At 30.0% G+C, this 22,564-nt stretch overlaps 1 protein-coding gene across 1 annotated transcript; it reads left to right on the plus strand.

The window, feature by feature from the left end:
* Positions 1-10,552: 10,552 nt before the first annotated feature.
* LOC118053521 (TMV resistance protein N-like) lies at positions 10,553-21,319 on the plus strand. Its single transcript, XM_073405837.1, is given in 9 exon segments — positions 10,553-10,568; positions 10,571-10,673; positions 10,675-10,740; positions 11,290-11,715; positions 14,708-15,785; positions 15,902-16,177; positions 16,261-17,298; positions 17,385-18,304; positions 20,810-21,319. Coding segments are annotated over 9 exon segments (4,191 nt in total). The 3' UTR covers positions 21,078-21,319.
* The last annotated feature ends 1,245 nt before the right edge of the window (positions 21,320-22,564 follow it).

The raw sequence follows: 22,564 nt of genomic DNA on the forward strand, positions 1-22,564 counted from the left end.
TAAAGAGGGGGCAACTGTTGTTACCCAATTTTTGACCCACCTTTTTGATAAAATTTTCGAAAAATCCAAAAAATATGTTTCTAATATATTTTGCATCGTTTTACCATTTTCAACGTTGTCTAAAAAAGAATTTTAATTTTCAAAGATTTTTGGAACGCGTTCGACTTTTCACGCGTCATTTTAAAATCATTGATTTTTCTCATTAAGTCGACGTTGATATTGCTTGTTTTCAAAAAAATAAGAAAAATCAAAATTTACAAAAAGAAAGAAGTTGAGGGACCAAGTTGAAAAACCTAGCAAAACTTTTCCTATAAATACAATGCTACACTGAATTTTTAAAGGGGGGCTAATTTTGGAAACACCAGAAAATACAAAAAAAACCCACCCTAAACCTATCTTCTCCCATTTTTCTCAAAACAGCCGCCGGCCCCCCCTCCCCAAGCCATTTTTTTTCCTTCTCACAGCCAACCCTAACTAGCTCAATCCCAGCCGGCCCCTGCCTCTCCTGGCCGCCCACAACCAACTCCCCTGACTTTCCCTTTCACTCTCCCATTCTCCACATCCCGGTCCTCTCCCTCACAAAACCGACCACAACTCCCTCTCTTCCTCCGATCTGCCTCACAACAGCCACGATCCAGCACCCCTCAACTCTCACTCACGGCGGTTCCTCCAACACCGAACAGCCCCAGCAGCGGCGCTCCCTTTTTGGTTGTTCCTCTTCACCGCCAGCCACCTGAAGCGGAGGAGAAGAAGAGATATTCCAGCCACCGGATCGGCCATCGCATAAGGAAAACCAACCGAAGGACAGTAGAAGGGAGTAGAAAACCGAGACTTGAAAGGCGAGCCGATCTCCCAACCGTGGCAGCGGTGGGCGACACCGCCGGTGTAGAAATGAAGGAGGAAGATGGAAGTTGTCGATCCTGCCATCCACATGCTTGACCTGTCATCGGCGGCGCATGTAACGCCCAGCTTCAGATTCGGCAGATTTGAAGAAAAAGAGGAGAAGCAGATCCAAAAACAGTGATGGGAAAATAACTAAAATCAACTGGCTTTTTGTGCTTTGATTTTTATTTGCAGGTCACCACCGGTGGGAGAGGGGATGAGCCTGTTAAAGACCCCTGTGTTGTGTGGAATTTTGCGGCGGCGCGTGGAGGAGACCTTCCAGCACTGTTTCGCCCTTCCCTGCAGTTGCTGTAGATTTTTGGGTTTTTATTTTTGTAATTTTTGAAATGTAATATTTTTATTTAGCATTGATTTTTTTTTATTTGTATTGTGGATGTAAAAGAAAAGAAAAGGAAAGGAAAAGAAAAGAAACAAAAATAGTGAAATATGAATGTGTGTTTGTATTTTTTTTTATGTTATTGAATTATAAAAGTAAAAAAGGAAAAAAATAATTATTTGTTAATTTAAATATGGTTAAATATCTCAAGGACAAATAAAATCAAGTTTTATTTTCCACGAAAATGTAAGAACAAGTTTCTATATATATTCGAGGATTTAATAACTGATTTATTCAAGCCTTAGAATTTAATTAATATTTTAAATTTTCAAATCACATCAAAACACAAAGCAGCTTACATCAGGTAGGGTGCGTTAGGGGTGATAATACCTTCCCTAACCACAACCAGTCCCTTACCCGCGATCTCTGACAAGACCAGTACATCAGGTTTCCTAGTAGCCCTCAATGAATTACTAGGTGGCGACTCCAACGAACGAATTCAAAGCAAACACAACAATGAGAAAAATCGCCAGCCGATGCCGCGCGTGGATTTTTTTTGACGTGCGACAATTGTCTTGTTTTAATTTTATTCCAAGTTCAGAAATATTAACATAGTGTTTTGATTACTTCTGCTTGATGCCTGGAGCTGTTTTCAATTTTCATGTCAAGTTAAATGATTAAAATGGTATAATAGATGAAGCGATGAATCTCTGATTATAAAGACTGGAATTCCAATCCCAATTTCATTTAATTGAAATTAACATTCCAGCATATTTCAAGGGTCTGCCTCTCCATTTCTGTAATCTCCATTGGAAGGGAAACTAATTGTCTTGCAGGTGTTTATTGAAAACATGGTGAATGTGAGATATCAGATGGAAGGGTTTGTCTAGGATTCTCAACAAAACAGAGAACACTGTCTTTAAACATTAAAGAGCATTTGCTAACCACAACCATGTCTAATACGGTAAAATTAACATTATTGCCACAGGCAGGAGAATTTAGGGATTGCTATGGAATTCTTATAATGTTTTTGATGTTAAAGGGAGACGTATACTTCATGGAGAAGAATAATTGGCAGTTAGAGATAAAATATAGAGAAAGAGAAAGTGTTAGGTTTTCTACAAGGATGCTGTGGTGGATTATTTTAGCGCAAGAAAAGACAAGAGTATCGAATCGTTGTTTTCATGTGAAGTCAGACATGTAGTTAATTTAGGATTGGGATTGAAGTAGTTTAGTTTCTTTAGGTGATGATTCGTATACAGGTATTTATTTCAAATTTCAAATGTGCCAGAAGCGCACGGAGACAACAGATGATTACATGGGAGAAATGGCACAGATGGATTTCTGCAGTACTCAAACTGAGATTTTTGAACCTTATTGTTTGGCAAGTTAGTTAGGATATGTTTTTCATGGACTTTGGTTAAGTTTTTCTTGAATAGGTGATCACCATCCTCATTGGAAAAACTACACATGCTTTGGAATATGAAGAGGCCTCTATGGCAGCTTCTGCCATTCAACCTATTGCCTTCAAATCTGACAAGCTCCCTAGCGCTTTTGGTTGTAAATTGCCCAGTAGGACTGAGATTCCTGGACACACTTTCTATCTACAAAAACAAAAGATTTAAACCAGTGATTGCACTCTGAATATCTTAATTTGATCAGATTGAGCATCAGATGAAAACCATTTCATGAATTGGCGTTGGGGAAAGATTACTTTGTTTACGAGCAAGTTTGTAGTGGGTCTTGGCTCTTTCACTCAATCATCATGCAAGTTGCAGGAGGCACATTAGCATAGTCCCCACTAAAATTAATTTAAGATCCTTGTATACAAATTTGGAAGATACAAATTCTTCATACATGCTCCTTACATGCGCTACTTTAATCTGGAATTTAATGAGTTTGTGGTTGGAATTTGGTTCCCATGTAGTTGTTGCAACTATTAACACCACTATTGCTTCACGTAACAAATCAGGACCTGGCATTTAAGTAGCTTTTTGGTGTGTTCTAAGCTCTTCTCAGATAATTGTGTCATAGCTCTGGTACTCGTGTCGAGCATAAACTCAATGCCCTTTGCAGTTATGATAAAGGAGCTCACTTGTTCTTACCATCCTATGTCATGCGGATACATGGTGCTAAACAGCAACGTGAAGCAGTTAAGAGGGCACCTAGGAAGCAGCTACAACCAGTTTTTGAGGTCTGTACACATTAGATGCATTGCATGGTTACTGATGCGTATTTTATTGTTTGAACTAAATCATCTTTTGGTACTAACATGTGATGTTCTGTGAACAAAATCTTATACTGATAATTGTGTATACCTTCACATGCTATCACATGTGTAGATTTTACCAGCTTAGCTTCTGGTTTAACAAGGATTCTCTTTTGTTTGAATTAATTTTCCAGGCCCTGGATACACTAGGGAATACCACATGGAGGTACTTAGTGTTGTTCATAGAATATGGAGTAATGGAGGCTGTCTTGCTGATTTGGTAGACCACAATGATTTGTGTATCTTTTCTAACTTTCCTCAATGTAACTCGTGTTTTTTTTTTTTAGAAACTCCTTTACCTTTACCTTTGTGTTCCAAGAATTGATCATGATGACTCTAGCAATTAAAAAACCTTTCTCGTTTAATTTCTTCATTCAGGTTCCTTTACCTGAGAGGCCAGAAACAGAGTTTTTCAATTTTTCTTCTTTTGAAAATGATTTGTAAATAAGCTGAATGTTTTTTTCTTCCCCTATATTTAGTTGCTTCTCCCACTACGTACATACCCTCCCCCTATGTCATTTTCTTTTTGTGGTTGGATTGCTCCAAGTTCACTCATTATTTTTAAATTCAATAAAAAAAAATGACAGAAAATATATCGCAATATAATTTATGTTTTGAATTCTATAATTTTCTTTTTATCTTTTTAGTTAAATAAATTTTTATCTTTTTTATATTCAAAATACTAAACAAACACAACATACGTGTTACACAATATCCATACCCTAACAAAAATATTAATTTAGTAATAGTTTTTTTTATAAGCCTAACAAATTGTCGCTTTGGTAGGCATGCTTTTAAATAGAATATGAATTTCGGAAGGTATTTTTTTTATTAATTAATAAACAAAAATATCCCACATGCGACCCAATATATGGTGGATTATCAGCTGCAGCCACAATTATTTGATGCATAGCAAAATAATTATTCATAATCACACCTTGGCAGTCCTGTCCAGCCAACTTGATGTGCTGGGTGCTAGTTCTCTTCCGATGAAAATCAAGATCCCAAAGAGCGTGATGCCGCTGATGGGTTGGTTCTCTTCCTCCGTGTGAGTTTTTACATAATAAAATAGCGGCCTTAATTACGAGAGTTCAATTTTTACATAAAAAACGGCTGGGACTTCCTTTCGTTATCTAGTAATACGGGGGTTAACGAGTTTAGATTTGTTTGTTGAAAAATAGTTTTTTTTTAAAAAAAAAGTGAATTTTAGAAAAATAAATTTTAAAAAAGTGAATTATTTTCTTATATTTGACAGTGTAATGAAAATAAATTAGAAAATATTTTCCAGTGTTTGGTTATGTCATGAAAAATAAGCTGGAAAATAATTTTATTAATGTTTTATTTTTATGAAGTTTATAAAAAAAAATGAGAAACAAATCTTACAAATTAAAAAGTTGAATAAGAATGAAATTAAAAAAATATATATATTTTATAAATTATTTCAAATAAAATAAATAATAATCCAAAATAATAGAGATCAAATCTACAAAATAAAAAAAAATGAAAGATGAAGAAATTAAAATAGTAATAATTTACATTTCATAAATTATTTCAAATAAAATAAGTAACAATCAAAAGAATGAGGATCAAATTTGATAGAAAAAAAATTCAATAAAAAATGATAAGAGAAAAAGCAAATAACAATTATAAAAATAAGAAACCAAAGTTAATATAAAAAATAAAATTTAAGAGATGAAATATATATATATATATATATATATATATATATATAGCAATCAAAAGTTTGAGGATTAAATTGATATAATTAGCAAATAATATGATTTTTTTAAAAGTTTCAAAACTTCCGGAAAGTGTTTTCCGTCCAAATTTTTCAGGAAAATGCTTTCCTGTATTTTCCTGGAAACCAAGCTAAATTTGTTGTCTGTTTGACCAACTTTTCTAATAGCAAACAAACACAGAAAAATTTAAAAAGTGATTTCCTGGAAACCATTTCCCAGACAAACATAACCTTGAAGTTCTTATGTTATTGATTTTGTTTTAATAAGGCCTCTCATCTTTGAGATTTATTAATCCAACCATTCTTCTATTAGTCCATCCATATCGTTAGCCCTTTCCTCATTAATGCTATAATTTTGGTTATTAATTTTGAGATATTCTCTTCTATGTTAAAAAAAAATTCATAAAAATAAGAAATGGATTAATAATTTAAAAGGACTAAAAATTAAAAGAATAAATAAGATTAAGGCCTACCAGTGATTAATTCTTTTCCCTCTCAAATGTAATTGATCATTTTAGAAATTAAATAGAAGATTAAACTCATAAAAGCATAAAATTAACACTGTGATCAATTCACATTAAAAAGAAATAACTAAACTAAACTAAAACAGAAAAAACACATGCATATTTTCCCTTACTGAGCAATTCTTATGTGGCTAAAATAACTTTACTGAGTAATTTCATGCAATGAGTAATTTCGTTACCTCTCCCTTGTCCTGTCATTTCTAAGTTATCATCAATGGAAAGAACTAGAAAGAAAAGGAACTAAACTAGCTTTTCTTCTAGTTCCAACAGAAGGCGTTATTGACAAAGTTGAAAATTGATCAAATTAAACCTAGGTAATGAATTTTGAAATTTTCTAAGTTGGGTTAGGCTTGTGGTTCTTGAACTCCTACAAAAACAAGTTTTTCATGGAACAGGGAACTCTGTGATGACTATGTTAACAAACACACATGAGAAAAATAATGTATAACAATGAGAAGAAGAACTTAAAAGAATTGTTATTTGTGTGTTTGTTACTTAGTAATCTTAAATATTTATATATATATCTCATGTCACATGAAATTAGCTCGGAAAGAGTGCAACAACAGATATATTATGCATAGATAACATGTAAAATGAGTTGTTTATGTATACGGTGTTCTATCAATTTATAAGATAGCTAGGTAGGTGTTGTTATGATATGTGTTTTACTGACAATTTATAATTAAGAAATGGTAGGCATTATATTATTAACAATTTGTGACAAAGGATAGCACCATACTAATAACAATTGTTTGGTCTTAATTCGTTGTTTTAAGTCGTGACCTAACAGCTTGGCCAGGTAGCAACTGTCTCGTGTGGCCAGCTGGCCGTACAACAGCTGTTAAGTCAGATTTATAGATATTCGCACTCTCTCTTTTCTATGAGGCCTTTTGGCCACATCATGTATAAAGAAATATTTCCAAGGAATCCTACAGATCGAACTTCTCTCCATTCTAAGGATATGCTTCCCGAGGACGTGCGAAGTAGAGACCAACAGCTTGGTCTTCGCTGTTTAAGTCATGACCCAACAGCTTGGCCAAGTGAAGTTCTAGAGTGAAGGAACCCTTCTCTAGATCTGGTCATGGTTTTCTGGATAATTCAAACTCATTTTTTTGGATAACAAAAAGTTGCTATTATTTGAAAACATCATTTAAAAATACGGTTGAAATCACGTTTCTTTATATTTTTATTTTTTATTTTTTAAAAAATATATATTATTTTTTATGTTTAAAATTGTTCTGGTTTGCTGATCTTCAAAATAATTTTTTAAAAAATAAAAATATATTATTTTAATATATTTTTAAATGAAAAAAATTTTGAAAATAAAAAATCATGGTTAAAATAAAGTTTTTAAAGCTTTTTTTTTTTATCTTAAACTAAAAAAATTATAGCAGCTTGTTCATATTAGTACCCCAAATAGATTTTAAACTAAAATATCATAAAGGTGAAAACAAAAAAGATTACTGTTACCTGAAAAAAATGAAGTCAAATGAAGGTATACAGTCACTGTCGTTGACCTCATTATCAATTCATTGAGAATCCCAAAACTATAGAGATGAACAATTTATTTTTTTCTAACCAACTGTAAATCAAAGTGCGTATGTGAATTGAACAAATAAATCAAAGGACCAAAACAGCCCTAAAAAAACAACCTTACTTTCCAACAAACCAAAGACAAAACCTCCAGTGTTTTACCAGTTACGGTGATTTCACTATATATTTTAGCTTTTTGTTAATTAATATATTTTATGTGAAAAAATAATATAAATATTTAAAACAAAGCTATTTTCTAACTTTTAGACTAAATGTATTGTTTTAAACAATTATAATTTATACATTGAAGGGTCTTTTCGATCCTACTAGACCAACAAAAATTATATAAATATTTAAAACAAAGCTATTAATATGATATTTATTATAGATTATATTTTATTATGCCTTTCATTGTTAAATTATAATTTAAAGTCATTGGAGCATAGCTATTTGAATAGCTAAAATACTATTTTTTTTCTACTAAAAATACTATTTTTACATCTCTATGTAGAAAAAAAAACCAAATGCAAGGAGAAAGTATATATACAGTTGGCATTTGTTTTTCTCTTTAAAAACAGAACAAGAAGAAGAAAGAAGCCTGCAAACCTCAATTGTGATGTGTGGGGCCAACCCCTGCTCTTGACAGGAAGGTGCCTCTGCTCCCAATGCGCGTTCGATATCCCTTTCGTTTCTCTTTTTGCTTTTTCTCCACCGAAACTCCATCTTCTTTACAGTGTAAGAAAAAGATCCGTAAGAAAATCCAGGGCTTTGGAGGTTGGTTACTAAGATACCAGACGAATAAACAAACTAAAGACGAAACCTACAATTGTTACCAGGTATAGTGATTTCAGTGCATGTTTTAGCTTTTTGTTAATTAATATATTTTATATGGAAAAATAATATAAATATTTAAGACAAAGCTATTTTCCGACTTTTTACACTAAGTATATTGTTTTAAACAACAATAATTTATACATTAAAGGTCTTTTCGATCCTACTAGACCAACAAAATTATATAAATATTTAAAAAACAAAGCTATTAATATGATATTTATTATGGATTATATTTTATTATGCCTTTCATTGTTAAATTTTGTCACCCAGTTTATAATTTGAAGTCATTGGAGCATAGTTATTTGAATAGCTAAAATACATTTTCTTTTACTAAAATTCTATTTTTACATATCCACGTAGAAAAGCCAAAACCATAAAAAATTATATACTCGTTAGCCAACATATTTTTATCTATAATTAGCATTTGTTTTTCTCTTTAAAAACAGAACAAGAAAAAAATAGAAGCCTGGAAATCTCAAAGCCTAAAAAATTTAATAGTATTATATAAAACTGAAAAATAAAAATATTCATATGAATAAATTTTGATTTTAAAAAGTTTAAAATTTAAAATTCAAATTATATCTTTAACTTTGATATTACTTCATTAATTTTATAAATTACTCATATTAATTAATTGTATAATTAATAACATGATTGTATTATATAAAAAATAATTAAACTACTTATATAATTATATTAAAATAAGTTTTCCATGATTATAGTAAATTAAGAGATCTCAGTTAAATAATTTTAATAATCTACTCTGTCAGTACAAGAAATGTCAAGAATAGTAGTTTTGCCATGAACATTAATTAATTAATTTATAATAATAAAAGAAACATTTAATTGATTAAATTAGTAAATTCAAACATTTATTTTGACCATATTTGAATATATTCATATCAAAACCCCTAAATTATCATAAACCTAATATTTTTAATAACTAATTATAAAAGAATAAAAGTAAAATTAAACAATAAAATAAATAGAAAAGATGAAAGAAATTTACCTAAAATATAATGCAAAAGAAATTACTTGCTTATTTGGACTTGAAGAGAAATTTATATAAGAGAAAGAGGCAGATAACCGAGGCTCAAAAGAAAATGTGACTCTTTATTTATAAAAATAAATTTGGGTAAATAATATATATATATATATATATATATATATATATTATATATATATATATATATATTACTGGGTAATTAAGTATGAGAAAGAGTTATATTTTTTATTTAAAAGAGGTGTGCCTTAAGTGTGATTTTACTTTTGATTTTCTTTGAATTTATTCTTGAGCTACGTGGAAAGAAAACAATATATATAAAAGTATTATTTTGTAAAATAAAAAATATAACCACTAATTTACCCTAATATAAATCCTGCAGTCAATCAAAAACAAAAATAAAAAACACAAATTGTGAGCAAATTTTTTCTACAAAAAGATTTGAAGCAGAGCCACCAATTAATTTATCTTTCATCAAACAAAATAAGATAACTTAAATTTAAAATCTATTTTTATTTTGTTTTTGAGATGTTTGTTAATAATTTGATGATATATTTTTTTATAATTCTACCATTTTTGCTTCTTTTTTTTTTTCTCAGATCTGCTAATTCTACCAATTATTTTTTGAATTCTTCTTATAATGACTTTTTTTCTAATTAATTAGATATATTTTATTGGTTTGTTTTGATTATGTTTGGATTTTTTTATGTTGTTTTTTAGCAGAGCCACTAAATTTATCAATTTTTTCTTACGATATATGTTTTTGATTTTAGGTTGAACCATAAACAAAATAAGAAGAATTGATATGATAATCAATGATTTCTATTTTATGAAAGAACAATGAGTACAATTAAAATAAATATATAAGAATCATTCTTTATTATTATTATTTTTTTATTTCAAAATTTATCAAAACACAAAATAATGTTTCGCTTTATTTATGATGTATGATGTATGATGTGTGATGTGTATGATGGTTTGGGAAAGCGGTTTGAGACCCGTTTGGAAATTTAATTTTTTATATTTTTAAATTATTTTGATATATTATATCAAAATTATTTTAAAAAAATAATAATAAAATTATTTTAATATATTAATAAAAAAATACTTTTAAAAAATAACAACTATTATATTTTTATAAGCACCCTAGCCCTTAGTAAAAGGTTTGAGATGAGATATTGGTAATGGGAGAAGAATTGGTGTTTGGGATCGGGGAGGAATTAAAATTGGGCTGTTTGTGATAAAAATATTGAAGTTTGAGATTCTAAACTCAATTTAATATGATTTTTTTTTTTCGTTAATTAGATCTAGTTAATAGGGTGGTGGCTAAGTTTATTTTTTTTAAAAAAATCAATGGGAATTTATAATATTTAATATAAGAGTTCTATAGTTATTAGTTTAAAAATTCATTAAAAAATACTTTTCAATTGTGATGTGCGTGGCCCCACCCTGCTCTTGACAGGAAGGTGCCTCTGCTGCCCAATGCGCGTTCGATATCCCTTTCATTTCTCTTTTTGCTTTTTCTCCACCGAAACTCCATCTTCTTTACAGTGTAAACTTACCAGTACGAGTTCTTGACCTCAAGGAACCGGAAAAAAAAATTCGACGTCATTGGGCTTGGCTAGATCTTGTGCCTCTTTAGCCAACACTTACCACACGGTTTGTTTAGTCTAGATTCGTGAAATACTCGTAGAAATTTGGTGTTTTCTGATTTCTAAGTAGAATTATACATGTTCCAGCTTGAAATTGCTATTTGGTAGATTTAATTGCCAAATTTCTTGATCTTACCTTCTGTTTCATGTTTGACCACAGGAGCAGGCCTTACTAGTTTATCGCTTTAGGGATTTTCATGAAATACTCGTAGAAATTTGGTGAAATACTCGTAGAAATTTGGTGTTTTCTGATATGTTCCAGCTTGAAATTACTAATTGGTAGATTTAATTGCCAAATTTCTTGATCTTACCTTCTGTTTCATGTTTGACCACAGGAGCAGGCCTTACACGCGTGGAAAGCAATTGCTGAACCAAGCGAGCTAGTTGAGGCCAGAAGGGATCGGTACTAGTTTATCGCTATAGGGATTTTCATGGCTTCCACCAGCGTCAAAGGAATAACCTCATCTTCATCTTTATCTTCTCCTCCTCCACTATATATGTATGATGTGTTCCTTAGTTTTAGAGGCAAAGACACCCGGAACAACTTTACTAGTCATCTATATTCTAATCTGGCACAGAGAGGCATCGATGTGTACATGGATGATAGGGAGCTCGAGAGAGGAAAGACCATCGAGCCTGCTCTCTGGAAGGCCATCGAAGAATCAAGGTTTTCAGTCATTATATTTTCAAGAGATTACGCATCTTCACCATGGTGCTTGGATGAACTTGTCAAGATTGTTCAGTGCATGAAAGAGATGGGCCAAACTGTTCTGCCAGTTTTTTATGATGTGGATCCCTCAGAGGTAGCTGAGCAGAAAGGGAAATATAAGAAAGCCTTCGTTAAGCATGAAAAAAATTTCAAGGAAAATTTGGAGAAGGTCCAGATCTGGAAAGATTGTCTCTCTACGGTGGCCAATCTATCTGGCTGGGGCGTACGGAATAGGTAAATCATCTATCTACTTACTCTTATTCTCAAATCTGCCCTGTATTGTTTCATTGATGGACAAGCATGATAGTAAATGTGTATTTTTTTCATATGCATGATTTTTTATTTTTATATTTTTATGATATTTTGAACTGATGTGATCAAGCATTTTTAATCTTTATATAAAACTTCTTTCTATTCTTAGGTTTTTCTTTATATTTTGAAAATAAAAATAAAATATTCAACAGAAAAATTTAAATGTATAAAAATGTTTAAAAACAAATCTAGCATGAACAAATAAAAAAGTTAGCTTAAAAAAAATTAAAAATTGTAAGAAAATGACAACAATTCATCATAAGAAATAAAAAATTGACCAAAGTTTTTGAATATGTTGGTTTTAGCTTTTCAAAATAAATAAAAAAGATTTTCCATCTTGAATTAAAAAATTCAAAACTATTTATAAATCAAAGAGACAAATTTATTTTTAATTTGTTTTGTGAAAATTTTTATTTTTTTTATTTAGAATTAAAATTTGATAGGTGTCTTTCTTTTACTAATGGATTGTAACAATGAATTTACTAATTTTTTCATTCTATACAAAAAAACTACTTAATAAGAACAATAGGGTCTTTTTATAAGGGCCAATAGTTATTATAGAATTGATAGGGGTAGTTAGGCATTTTTTTTTTTTTTTACAGTATGATTACTTAGTTACCTTTAAAAGCAAAAATAAATAAATTAGCTATAGAGGCTTTTTTAAGATTTTTCACTTTTTAGGGTGCAATAAAATAACTTTATTTCCCTTAAAATTAAAAATACTTACCTTGTCTTCAAGGGCTTAGTCATGTTTTTTTTTTTTTTTTTTTTTTTTTTGGTGATGAAAAAAAAAAGAGTGGTTGGCTTGTTTGTAGAACACACAAGCGACTGTCTTTACACTCTTACTTAAGCAACATGAGCAATGTCTTATGACACCCAAAATAGGCCTTCATTGATGTTTTCTGATTCACCATGACATGACCTACTCCCTGAGTGGCATGTGTGAAGTAATTCTTTTTGGTTTGGCACCAAAATGATTTTCATTTCTTTTCTTTTCTTTTCTTTCGTCTTTATCCTCGAATTTCACACCCGACCTTGTAAACTTTTATAGTAACCCTTCAATCTGGTTTTTTTATTTAATATTTGGTTTATTTTCTTTGAATTGATATTTTTTTATATGAATTATTTTTTAGAATTGAAATTTGTTATTAATTTTATACTTTTTATTTTTTTTTAATCTATTAGATTTGATTATCATTTTTTTAATTACTATTTATTTTATGTGAGATTATTTTTATTTTATTTTTTTTGGTGATTTCATCCTTCATTTTTTATTGCTATGTTTTTTTTTATGTTGGCAAGTTTTTTAAAAGATATATATATATATATATATATATATATAATTTTTGATTTCATACTTTAACATTGAATTAAGCCTTTTAGTTGAGTCTGGATTTAGGATTTAACGGATTGAGAATTTGGGATACTAACCTAGATTTAGGAGATTTGTCTAGGTTTTTTTTTTTTGAAGCTCATGTTTTTTTTTTTTTTTCCAGTTTCATTATTCAATATTTAATTTAATTAGAGATTGGACTCTATTAATTTTTTTTATTTGTTTTCTATAAGATTTTTAAATAATTTTAAAAAATAACTAAGGTTATCTTAAGTCTTTTTATTTCTCATTCTTTGTTAAATCTAGCTTCTATTTTTTAAAAATTCTTTTTTTAATTGAATAATTTTTTTATGTTTAGCTTTTAATATTTGGTTGATTGAAATTGGGCTTTATTTTATTTTGATATGGGTTCCATGGAGTTTTCACCGATATGTGCTTCGGATCGTGAGTTTGACAAGTTAACCATAGTTATTCCATGTCGATCTAGTGTGTTGTCATCACAATTATATTTTTAAATAAATATACCAACCAATATATTATTATCTTAATATTTTAAAAGTGTTTTTCTAGCACGTATTGAATTTGTTACTTTCAAATATTATTATATTTTTGTAAAGGTTAGAAAAAAATAATCCAGCCCCTTGAGGCCAAAAATCTAGTTAAAGAACTACACATTAAAGTGAAGTTTTCCACAAGTGGCAACTTATCATTAGTATTTTTAATAGCACATTAAAGGTTATCATCTATGGTTCAGTTTTGAAGGTATGATAGATTATAAGCTACATGAATTTTTTTCCCATGAAAAAAATTATTTCTCAAAATACTATAGGTGGGAAAAAAAACTTTTCAAGCTAGCATAGGTCTCACTGACGCAACTTCACACATGCAGGTCTCACATGTCAAAAAAATCTTCCTTTCTTTCTTTCTTGGGTTGGTCCCTCAATTTTTATATTTAGTTAACTTTAGTTTCATTATTATGATCACTTCATCTATTCTTTTGCACACAAAAAATATATGAATTAAAGTTAATATTTAGCATATGTGATATCAGGGCATCTCAAGGTGCGTGGATTGGATTTGCGCAACCATTTAAACCACGTTAGTTTGGGATAAAAAATTGTGCTATGCTAATATGGGAAAAACTCAAAATTAATAAATTTAAAGTTGTTTTTTTTTAAGTTAATTATGCAAGATAATTGAATTTTTTTGTTACAAATAATTATAAAAATAACTTTGTGGTCGACAAAAAATATAATAGAACTCCATTTGCTTTTGGTCTGCAAAAATCAAACTTGATAAAGAGTTTTTGTTCTTGTATGCATGCTTCTTTAGTGGTTGTGTGATTCTTAGCATCAATACAATCCTAGTTCCTTTTTCAGTTTATTCTTTCATTTTCCTCTTTGTTCTCGAAGCTATCTATTATTATCAGGGCTGTATTTTTCTCAAAGGTTGGTGTATTAATTTTCGGCTAACAGCCATACATTTTTGAGCTACAATATGCTAATGTTCATTTTCCCATTATCACTACCTGATTTGATTTTTGCACACTACATGATTAATGTTTTGCACCCTCCTATGCAGGAATGAATCGGAATCAATTAAAATAATTGCTGAATACATATCGTACAAACTAAGCGTCACTCTGCCAACAATTAGCAAAAAATTAGTTGGAATAGATTCTCGTGTAGAGGTATTAAATGGCTATATAGGTGAAGAAGTAGGCAAAGCAATCTTCATAGGGATTTGCGGAATGGGTGGCATAGGTAAGACGACTGTTGCAAGGGTACTATATGATAGGATTCGTTGGCAATTTGAAGGCAGCTGCTTCTTAGCAAATGTCAGAGAAGTTTTTGCTGAGAAAGATGGACCACGTCGTTTGCAGGAACAACTTCTTTCTGAAATCTTAATGGAACGTGCTTATGTATGGGATTCTTATAGAGGGATTGAGATGATTAAGCGGAGGTTACGACTTAAAAAGATTCTTCTTATCCTTGATGATGTAGATGACAAAAAACAACTAGAATTCTTGGCTGCGGAGCCTGGATGGTTTGGTCCAGGGAGCAGAATTATCATAACAAGCAGAGATACAAATGTGTTAACTGGAAATGATGATACTAAAATTTATGAGGCTGAAAAATTGAATGATGATGATGCTCTTATGTTATTTAGCCAGAAAGCTTTCAAAAATGACCAGCTTGCTAAAGATTTCGTAGAACTATCCAATCAAGTTGTGGGTTATGCTAATGGCCTTCCACTGGCTCTTGAAGTTATAGGTTCGTTTTTGTATGGAAGAAGTATCCCTGAATGGAGAGGTGCAGTTAATAGAATGAATGAGATTCCTGACGGCAAAATCATTCATGTGCTTCGTATTAGTTTTGATGGTCTCTATGAATCAGAGAAGAAAATATTTTTAGACATTGCATGTTTCCTAAAGGGGTTTAAAAAAGATCAAATAACAAGGATACTTGACAGCTGTGGATTCAATGCAGGTATTGGAATACCAATTCTTATTGAGAGATCTCTCATAAGTGTCTCTCGGGATCAAGTCTGGATGCATAATTTATTACAGATAATGGGTAAGGAAATTGTTCGTTGTGAATACCCTGGGAGTAGATTTTGGACATACAAGGATGTCTGCCTTGCACTGATGGACAACACAGTAAGTAGTTGATAGAGAACATTATCCGTAAGATTTCATGAAGTTTATTTTAATTTACGCTCCATCTCTACTCTACTCTGTATTTTTTTTTACTTGTATTCCTTTTTTGTTGACAGGGAAAAGAAAAAATAGAAGCCATTTTCCTGGACATGCCTGGAATAAAAGAGGCACAATGGAACATGAAAGCCTTCTCTAAAATGAGCAGACTAAGATTGCTCAAAATCGACAACGTTCAGCTTTCTGAAGGACCTGACAATCTTTCCAATAAGTTGGGATTTCTGGAATGGCATTCTTACCCTTCAAAATCATTGCCAGCTGGTTTACAGGTGGATGAGCTAGTTGAACTTCACATGGCTAATAGTAGTATTGAGCAATTATGGTATGGGTGTAAGGTGAGATTAACTAATTTAAGGGCCTTTGTATTTCTTTTTATCGTTTTCCTATATATGTATTTCTTCTCCCTGTCTAATTGCAGAGTGCAGTTAATTTGAAAATCATCAATCTCAGCAACTCACTACACTTGACCAAGACTCCAAATTTTACTGGAATTCCAAATCTTGAGAGTCTGATTCTTGAAGGTTGTAAAAGTTTGTCTGAGGTCCATCCATCACTCGGATATCACAAGAAGCTTCAATATGTGAATCTTATGGATTGCGAAAGTATTAGGATTCTTCCAAGCAACCTTGAAATGGAATCACTTAAAGTTTGCATTCTTGATGGATGCTCAAAACTTGAGAAGTTTCCAGATATAGTAGGAAACATGAACTGTTTGATGGTGCTTCGTTTGGATGGGACAGGTATTGAAGAACTGTCTTCATCAATTCATCATTTGATTGGCTTAGAAGTATTGAGCATGAAAACCTGTAAGAACCTTAAAACCATTCCGAGTAGCATAGGTTGCTTGAAATCTCTTAAAAAACTTGATTTGTTTGGCTGCTCTAAACTTGAAAATATACCAGAGAATTTGGGGAAAGTTGAAAGTTTGGAGGAGTTTGATGTAAGTGGAACTTTAATAAGACAACCGCCAGCATCCATTTTTCTTTTAAAGAATCTTAAAGTATTATCTTTTGATGGATGCAAAAGAATAGCTGAGAGTCTCACGGATCAAAGGTTGCCTACTTTGTCGGGTCTGTGTTCTTTAGAAGTACTAGATTTATGTGATTGCAATCTAACAGAAGGTGCACTTCCTGAAGATATTGGCTGCTTATCTTCATTGAAGTCTTTAGATTTGAGCCGGAATAACTTTGTTAGCCTGCCTAGGAGCATAAATCAGCTTTCTGGACTTGAAATGCTTGCCTTGGAGGATTGCACGATGCTTGAATCATTGCCTGAGGTTCCATCTAGAGTTCAAACGGTATATTTGAATGGTTGTATAAGCCTAAAAAAAATTCCAGATCCGATAAAGCTAAGCAATTCCAAAATATCAGAGTTCATATGTCTTAACTGCTGGGAATTGTACAATCATAATGGCCAAAACAACATGGGGTTGACGATGCTTGAAAGATACCTCAAGGTCTTCTCTTAATCATACCCCCAACCTTTTTGTATCTCTCTCCCTCTCCCTCTATCTATCTAACATTTTTGTTTTTCATGGTACAGGGTTTGTCTAATCCAAGACCTGGATTTGGTATTGCTGTTCCTGGAAATGAAATTCCAGGCTGGTTTAACCATCAAAGTAAGGGATCTTCAATTAGTGTGCAAGTGCCTAGTTGTAGCATGGGGTTTGTTGCATGTGTTGCATACAGTGCAAATGGTGTAAATCCTCTTTTTTGTCATTTTAAAGTCAATGGAAGAGAGAATTATCCTTTGCCAATGTGTATTAGTTGTAACTCTATCCAAGTTCTGTTAGATCATATTTGGCTATTCTATCTATCTTTTGATCATGTTAAAGAGCTTAAAAAAGAATGGAAGCATGAATGCTTTAGCAACATTGAGTTGTCATTTCATTCTTTCGAGCAACGAGTAAAGGTGAAGAATTGTGGTGTCTGTTTGTTATCTTCTGTATATATTACACGACGACCATCTTCTGCCCATTTTATTGTTACAAGCAAAGAAGTAGCTTCTTTATTTAAAGCTTCTTTAGCTTTTTCTTCGTCATACTATCAATGGAAGGCCACTGTTTTTCCTAATAATGATGTCACCTATTTAAAGTCAGATATAGCCTTGAGATTCATTGTGCCAACCGAGAAGGAACCAGAGAAAGTAATGGCAATTAGATCAAGACTCTTTGAGGCTATTGAAGAATCAAGGTTGTCAATTGTTATATTTTCTAGAGATTGTGCTTCTTTACCTTGGTGCTTTGAAGAGCTTGTCAAGATTGTCAGATTCATGGATGAGATGAAATCGGACACTGTGTTTCCAGTTTCTTATGATGTCGAGCAATCACAAATAGATGATCAAATAGAGAGTTGCACACTTGTCTTTGATAAGAATGAAGAAAATCTCAGGGAAAACAAGGAGAAGGTACAAAGATGGATGGATATTCTCAGTGAAGTTGAGATTTCATCTGGATCGAAAAGGTATGTTAACAAATCTGTTTTTTTTTTTTTTCTTCTTCTTCTTTGGCATGGGAAAAACATCGTACAAGGTTCAGTATACACAATGGGGTTACAAGTTTTTTTTTTTCAAGGTAGATTATGAATTTCAGAAAAATTAAAATTAAACTCATTGGAGTTTATGGTTTGGATTGAACCGACATGTTTTAATGTGGACGATATTGTTTACTTTAATTTTTTTTTTTAGGTTTGTTATAAATTCACAGGGAAAAAAATATTGAACTAGTTGAGTGTATAATCTAGGTCATGAGTTTTTTTTTAAAAGGTTGAGTATAAATTTAAGAGAAAAAAATATCAACCCAGTTGAGGTTTTTTTTTATAAAGATTGATCTTTTTATTGTGTTGTGCATTTTTAATTTTTGAATTTTTTTTAAAGTTGAATATAAATTTAAGAAAAAACAATTATTGAATTGGTTGAGTGTATAATCTAGGTCACGAGTTTTTTTTTTAAAGGTTGAGTATAAATTTAAGAGAAAAAAATATCAACCCGGTTGAGGTTTTTTTTATAAAGACTGATCTTTTTATGGTGTTGTGCATTTTTAATTTTTGAATTTTTTTAAAGTTGAATATAAATTTTAAGAAAAAACAATTATTGAACCTCGTTGAATTCATGATCCAGGTCATATATTAATTTTTTTTAAGGGTTTAAGGAAAAAAATATTGAACCTGATTGAGTTCATGAACTGAGTTACAAGTTTAACGAGTTAAGGCACAATAACTGGACAATTATTTTTTTTTTTAATGTTGTTTTTTTTATTGATATCTTTTTTTATATATCTATTTTAGATAATTTTCAATTTATGTTTCAATTAATATCACTAATATGTGATTTGTTTTGTTTATTTAACCATTTTTTAATATAAATTGTTTTTTGATAGTGTTGTATGTATTGGTTTTAAAGGTTGAATATAAATTTAAGAGAAAACAATATAAAGTCTGGTTGTGTTCATGGTCTGAGTCACATGTTTAATTTATTTTTGGTTAAAGGTTGAATACAAATTTAAAGGGAAAACAATATTGAACCCGGTTGAGTTAATACTCTGGGTCACGGACTTAACGAGTTAAGCCACAACAACAAAACAATGTTTTTTTTTTTTTTTCTTTCTGATATTGCTTTTTTTTTTACTGATATGTTTTATATATTTTTTAAATTTATGTTTTAATTAAAATTCATCATCTGTGATTATTTTTTTGTTTATTTATTTATTATATATATATATATTTTTTACTGTGTTGTTCGTATTTAATTTTTGAAAAATTTATTATGATTCATCAAAATTTTTTTTAATCTTTTTGTATAAAAGAACATTATTTTAAAAAATAAAAAATATTTATTTTCAGATAACATAATATGTACAACAACCTTGCATAATATTTTTTTTCTATTTTTATTTTATTTAATCAATTTAATACGTGTTTTTTTTAATATCATTTGATTGAATAAAAAGATTAATTTTAATAAATAAATTCAAAAAATATAAATGTGTAAATGTTATGTTATTAACACATTTGAATTTTTAATTTTATTTTTAGTTATCGTTACTAAATTTTTGTTATTATTAATTCACATAGTTATCAATTTATTTGATTACATGTATGTATGAGCTTTTTAATTTACAGTTTAAATTTCTTTATGTATAAAATTGCATAAAAACAACATGCATGCACAACTTTTTTGTAAGAGAAAAAAATATATGATTTATAAAAAGAGCGTCATCTTATGTTTTTTTCACAAACATCTTGCAACAAAAAAAAAAGGTTAGTGGGCATGGGCCCTAACAAAATGCGGCAATTGGATTGGCTTGACTTACTAGTCTTAACAACATCTAGCCTTTGTTTCTTCTTCTTTTTTTCTTTTTATATGTTTTTTTTAAATTATATTTAGATTAACATCCCTTCTCTTTTTTTTATGTTGTTTGGAGATCCTCTTTGAAATGATGGTTATTTTTTAGTTATGAATTTAATTTTTGAGAAAATTTTTCTGATTCATTTATAATTTTTTTAATCTTTTGTACAGAAGAACTTTATTCTTGAAAATAAAATTTTTATTTTCAAATAACATTTCTAATATGTGCAGCCTTGCATATTATTTTTTTGTTTTATTTTATTCAATCAATTTAATGTGTGTATCTATTTTTATTATCGTTTGATTGAATAAAAAACTTGTTTTAATTAATAAATTTAGTAAATATAATCGCGTAAATATCTCGTATTTCAAAATTAAATATCTTAATCTACACTTATTTTTTGATTTTTTCACTTTTATTTTTAGTTATAGTTTGTGATTGTTTTTTTTTTTTGTACTTATTAACACACATAATTCTTGATTTATTTGATTACATTTATGCATTTTTTTTTCACTTAGAATTTTTTAAATACAAAAACATATTGAAAAAAATTATATGTTAATTTTTTATTAAATTTTTTTTTAACACCTAACAAAACATGTAACATTGATTCCATGTATAGTTTGACTATACCTAAGTGGCAGCAACTGCTCGAGGAGCAGGAGCAGCAATGGTGGCGGTGGCAGCGGCAGCGGCTCGATGAGGAGTTGCTCCAGCAGGGGCAGTTGCTCCAGCAGCAGCAGCGGCTCCAGCAACGGCTCCGGCAGCTGCAGCAGCTGCTGGAGAAGCGGCAACATCTGAAACTACTGCTGGAGCAGCAGCAGCTGCAGCTGCTGCTCCAGCAACAGCAGCTGCAGCAGCAACTCCCTGGGTTTTGGTTAGGAATTTAACTTGCTTTAGCTTGAAGCTGCTTTGCTCCAGCAGCAGCTCCCTGGGTTTTGGTTAGTAATTTAACTTGCTTTAGCTTGAAGATCTTCGTCAGTTTTTGCTCATGGTTTTGGTTTGGGGTAATTAGATTCCCATTTTACTATGTATGGATTTTCTTCTTAAATTTAGGATAATCCCATGTTTTGCGGATGAAAGGATTGTTTCCATATTAAAACTTTTACATGGCGGAAAGATAAAACCATTATTTTTGTATCGCTAGTCTGCCTACTTTTGTAACTCTGGTTTTGGGTGTATGTGCTAGATTTAAATTAAAAAACAATATATATTTTTAAAAGATAAAACCAATAATTTCTTATCAATATGAATTTTTTTCTTTTTTTGATTATCCAAAAAAAATATGAATTTGTTTTCCATCAATTTCATTCAGAATTCTTTGAAATTAATTTTTTATTTATCTATAATTAATTTTAAGTATTTTAATATTTCATGTTATAATTAATATTCATGCAAAAAAAATATTTTTCAACCAAATCTTAACTCATTAATTTAATTTTTGATTAAAATTTAAATACAATAACTACGTTTTAAAATTAATTTCTCCTAACTGTCAAAGAATCAATTCAATCCAATAGTTTAAACTATTAGGTAAGGTCTCAAGATATTATTTATATTATTCTCTAATACCTCTCTCAAGTGAAAGCATTTTGGACTTGAATTTGCATAAGGCCACATTACCTTGTATTTAATTTTTATTAAATAAATGAGGATGATGAAATTTAAACTCGTGACTGTTTTGATCATCAAGACTCTAATATAATGACAAAAAACCTATTTAACTTGGTTGCTTAAACTATTAAATAAGGTTTCAAGATATGATTTATATTATTTTTTTTTAATACCAGCGACATGCATTTTACATTCAAAATAAATGAAAATTGATCTTACATGCGACTGAGCTGTATGCATGCATTCTAATCATTCTAAACAATTCTCATGGTTCTTTATTTTAAGAGTTATTATTATTGTAACGGTTATTTTTTTAAAATGTTTTTTATTTAAAAATATATTGAAATAATATTTTTTATTTTTTAAAAATTATTTTTGATATCAATATATTAAAATAATATATAAAAAAACTTAATTTAAAATAAAAAAAATAAACTTATTTTTTTTTTAAAAAAAATATTTTTAAAATATAAAAACAAAAAAACAATCTACCCGACAACCTATTAAATCAAATCATTAGGAAAGGCGGCATCCTTAATTTGTTACTTTTACGTAAGAAGTGTTTGTTTTTTTTTCTTCTCAAAAAAACAGAAAACCACTTTCGATGTGCAATGCAACATTTCATGCCCCAAGTTTGCTGGATTCAATTTGCCAAATTCTCAGTTATTCTTGAATTAACATAAAACTTGCAACTCAAGATAATTTTTTATTAATTTCTTTTTACAAAGACTTATTTTTCAAGTTGATACAATGAATGAATTAA

The sequence above is a fragment of the Populus alba genome, chromosome 17 (genome assembly GCF_005239225.2).
Source record: "Populus alba chromosome 17, ASM523922v2, whole genome shotgun sequence".
In the NCBI taxonomy this organism is placed as follows: domain Eukaryota; kingdom Viridiplantae; phylum Streptophyta; class Magnoliopsida; order Malpighiales; family Salicaceae; genus Populus; species Populus alba.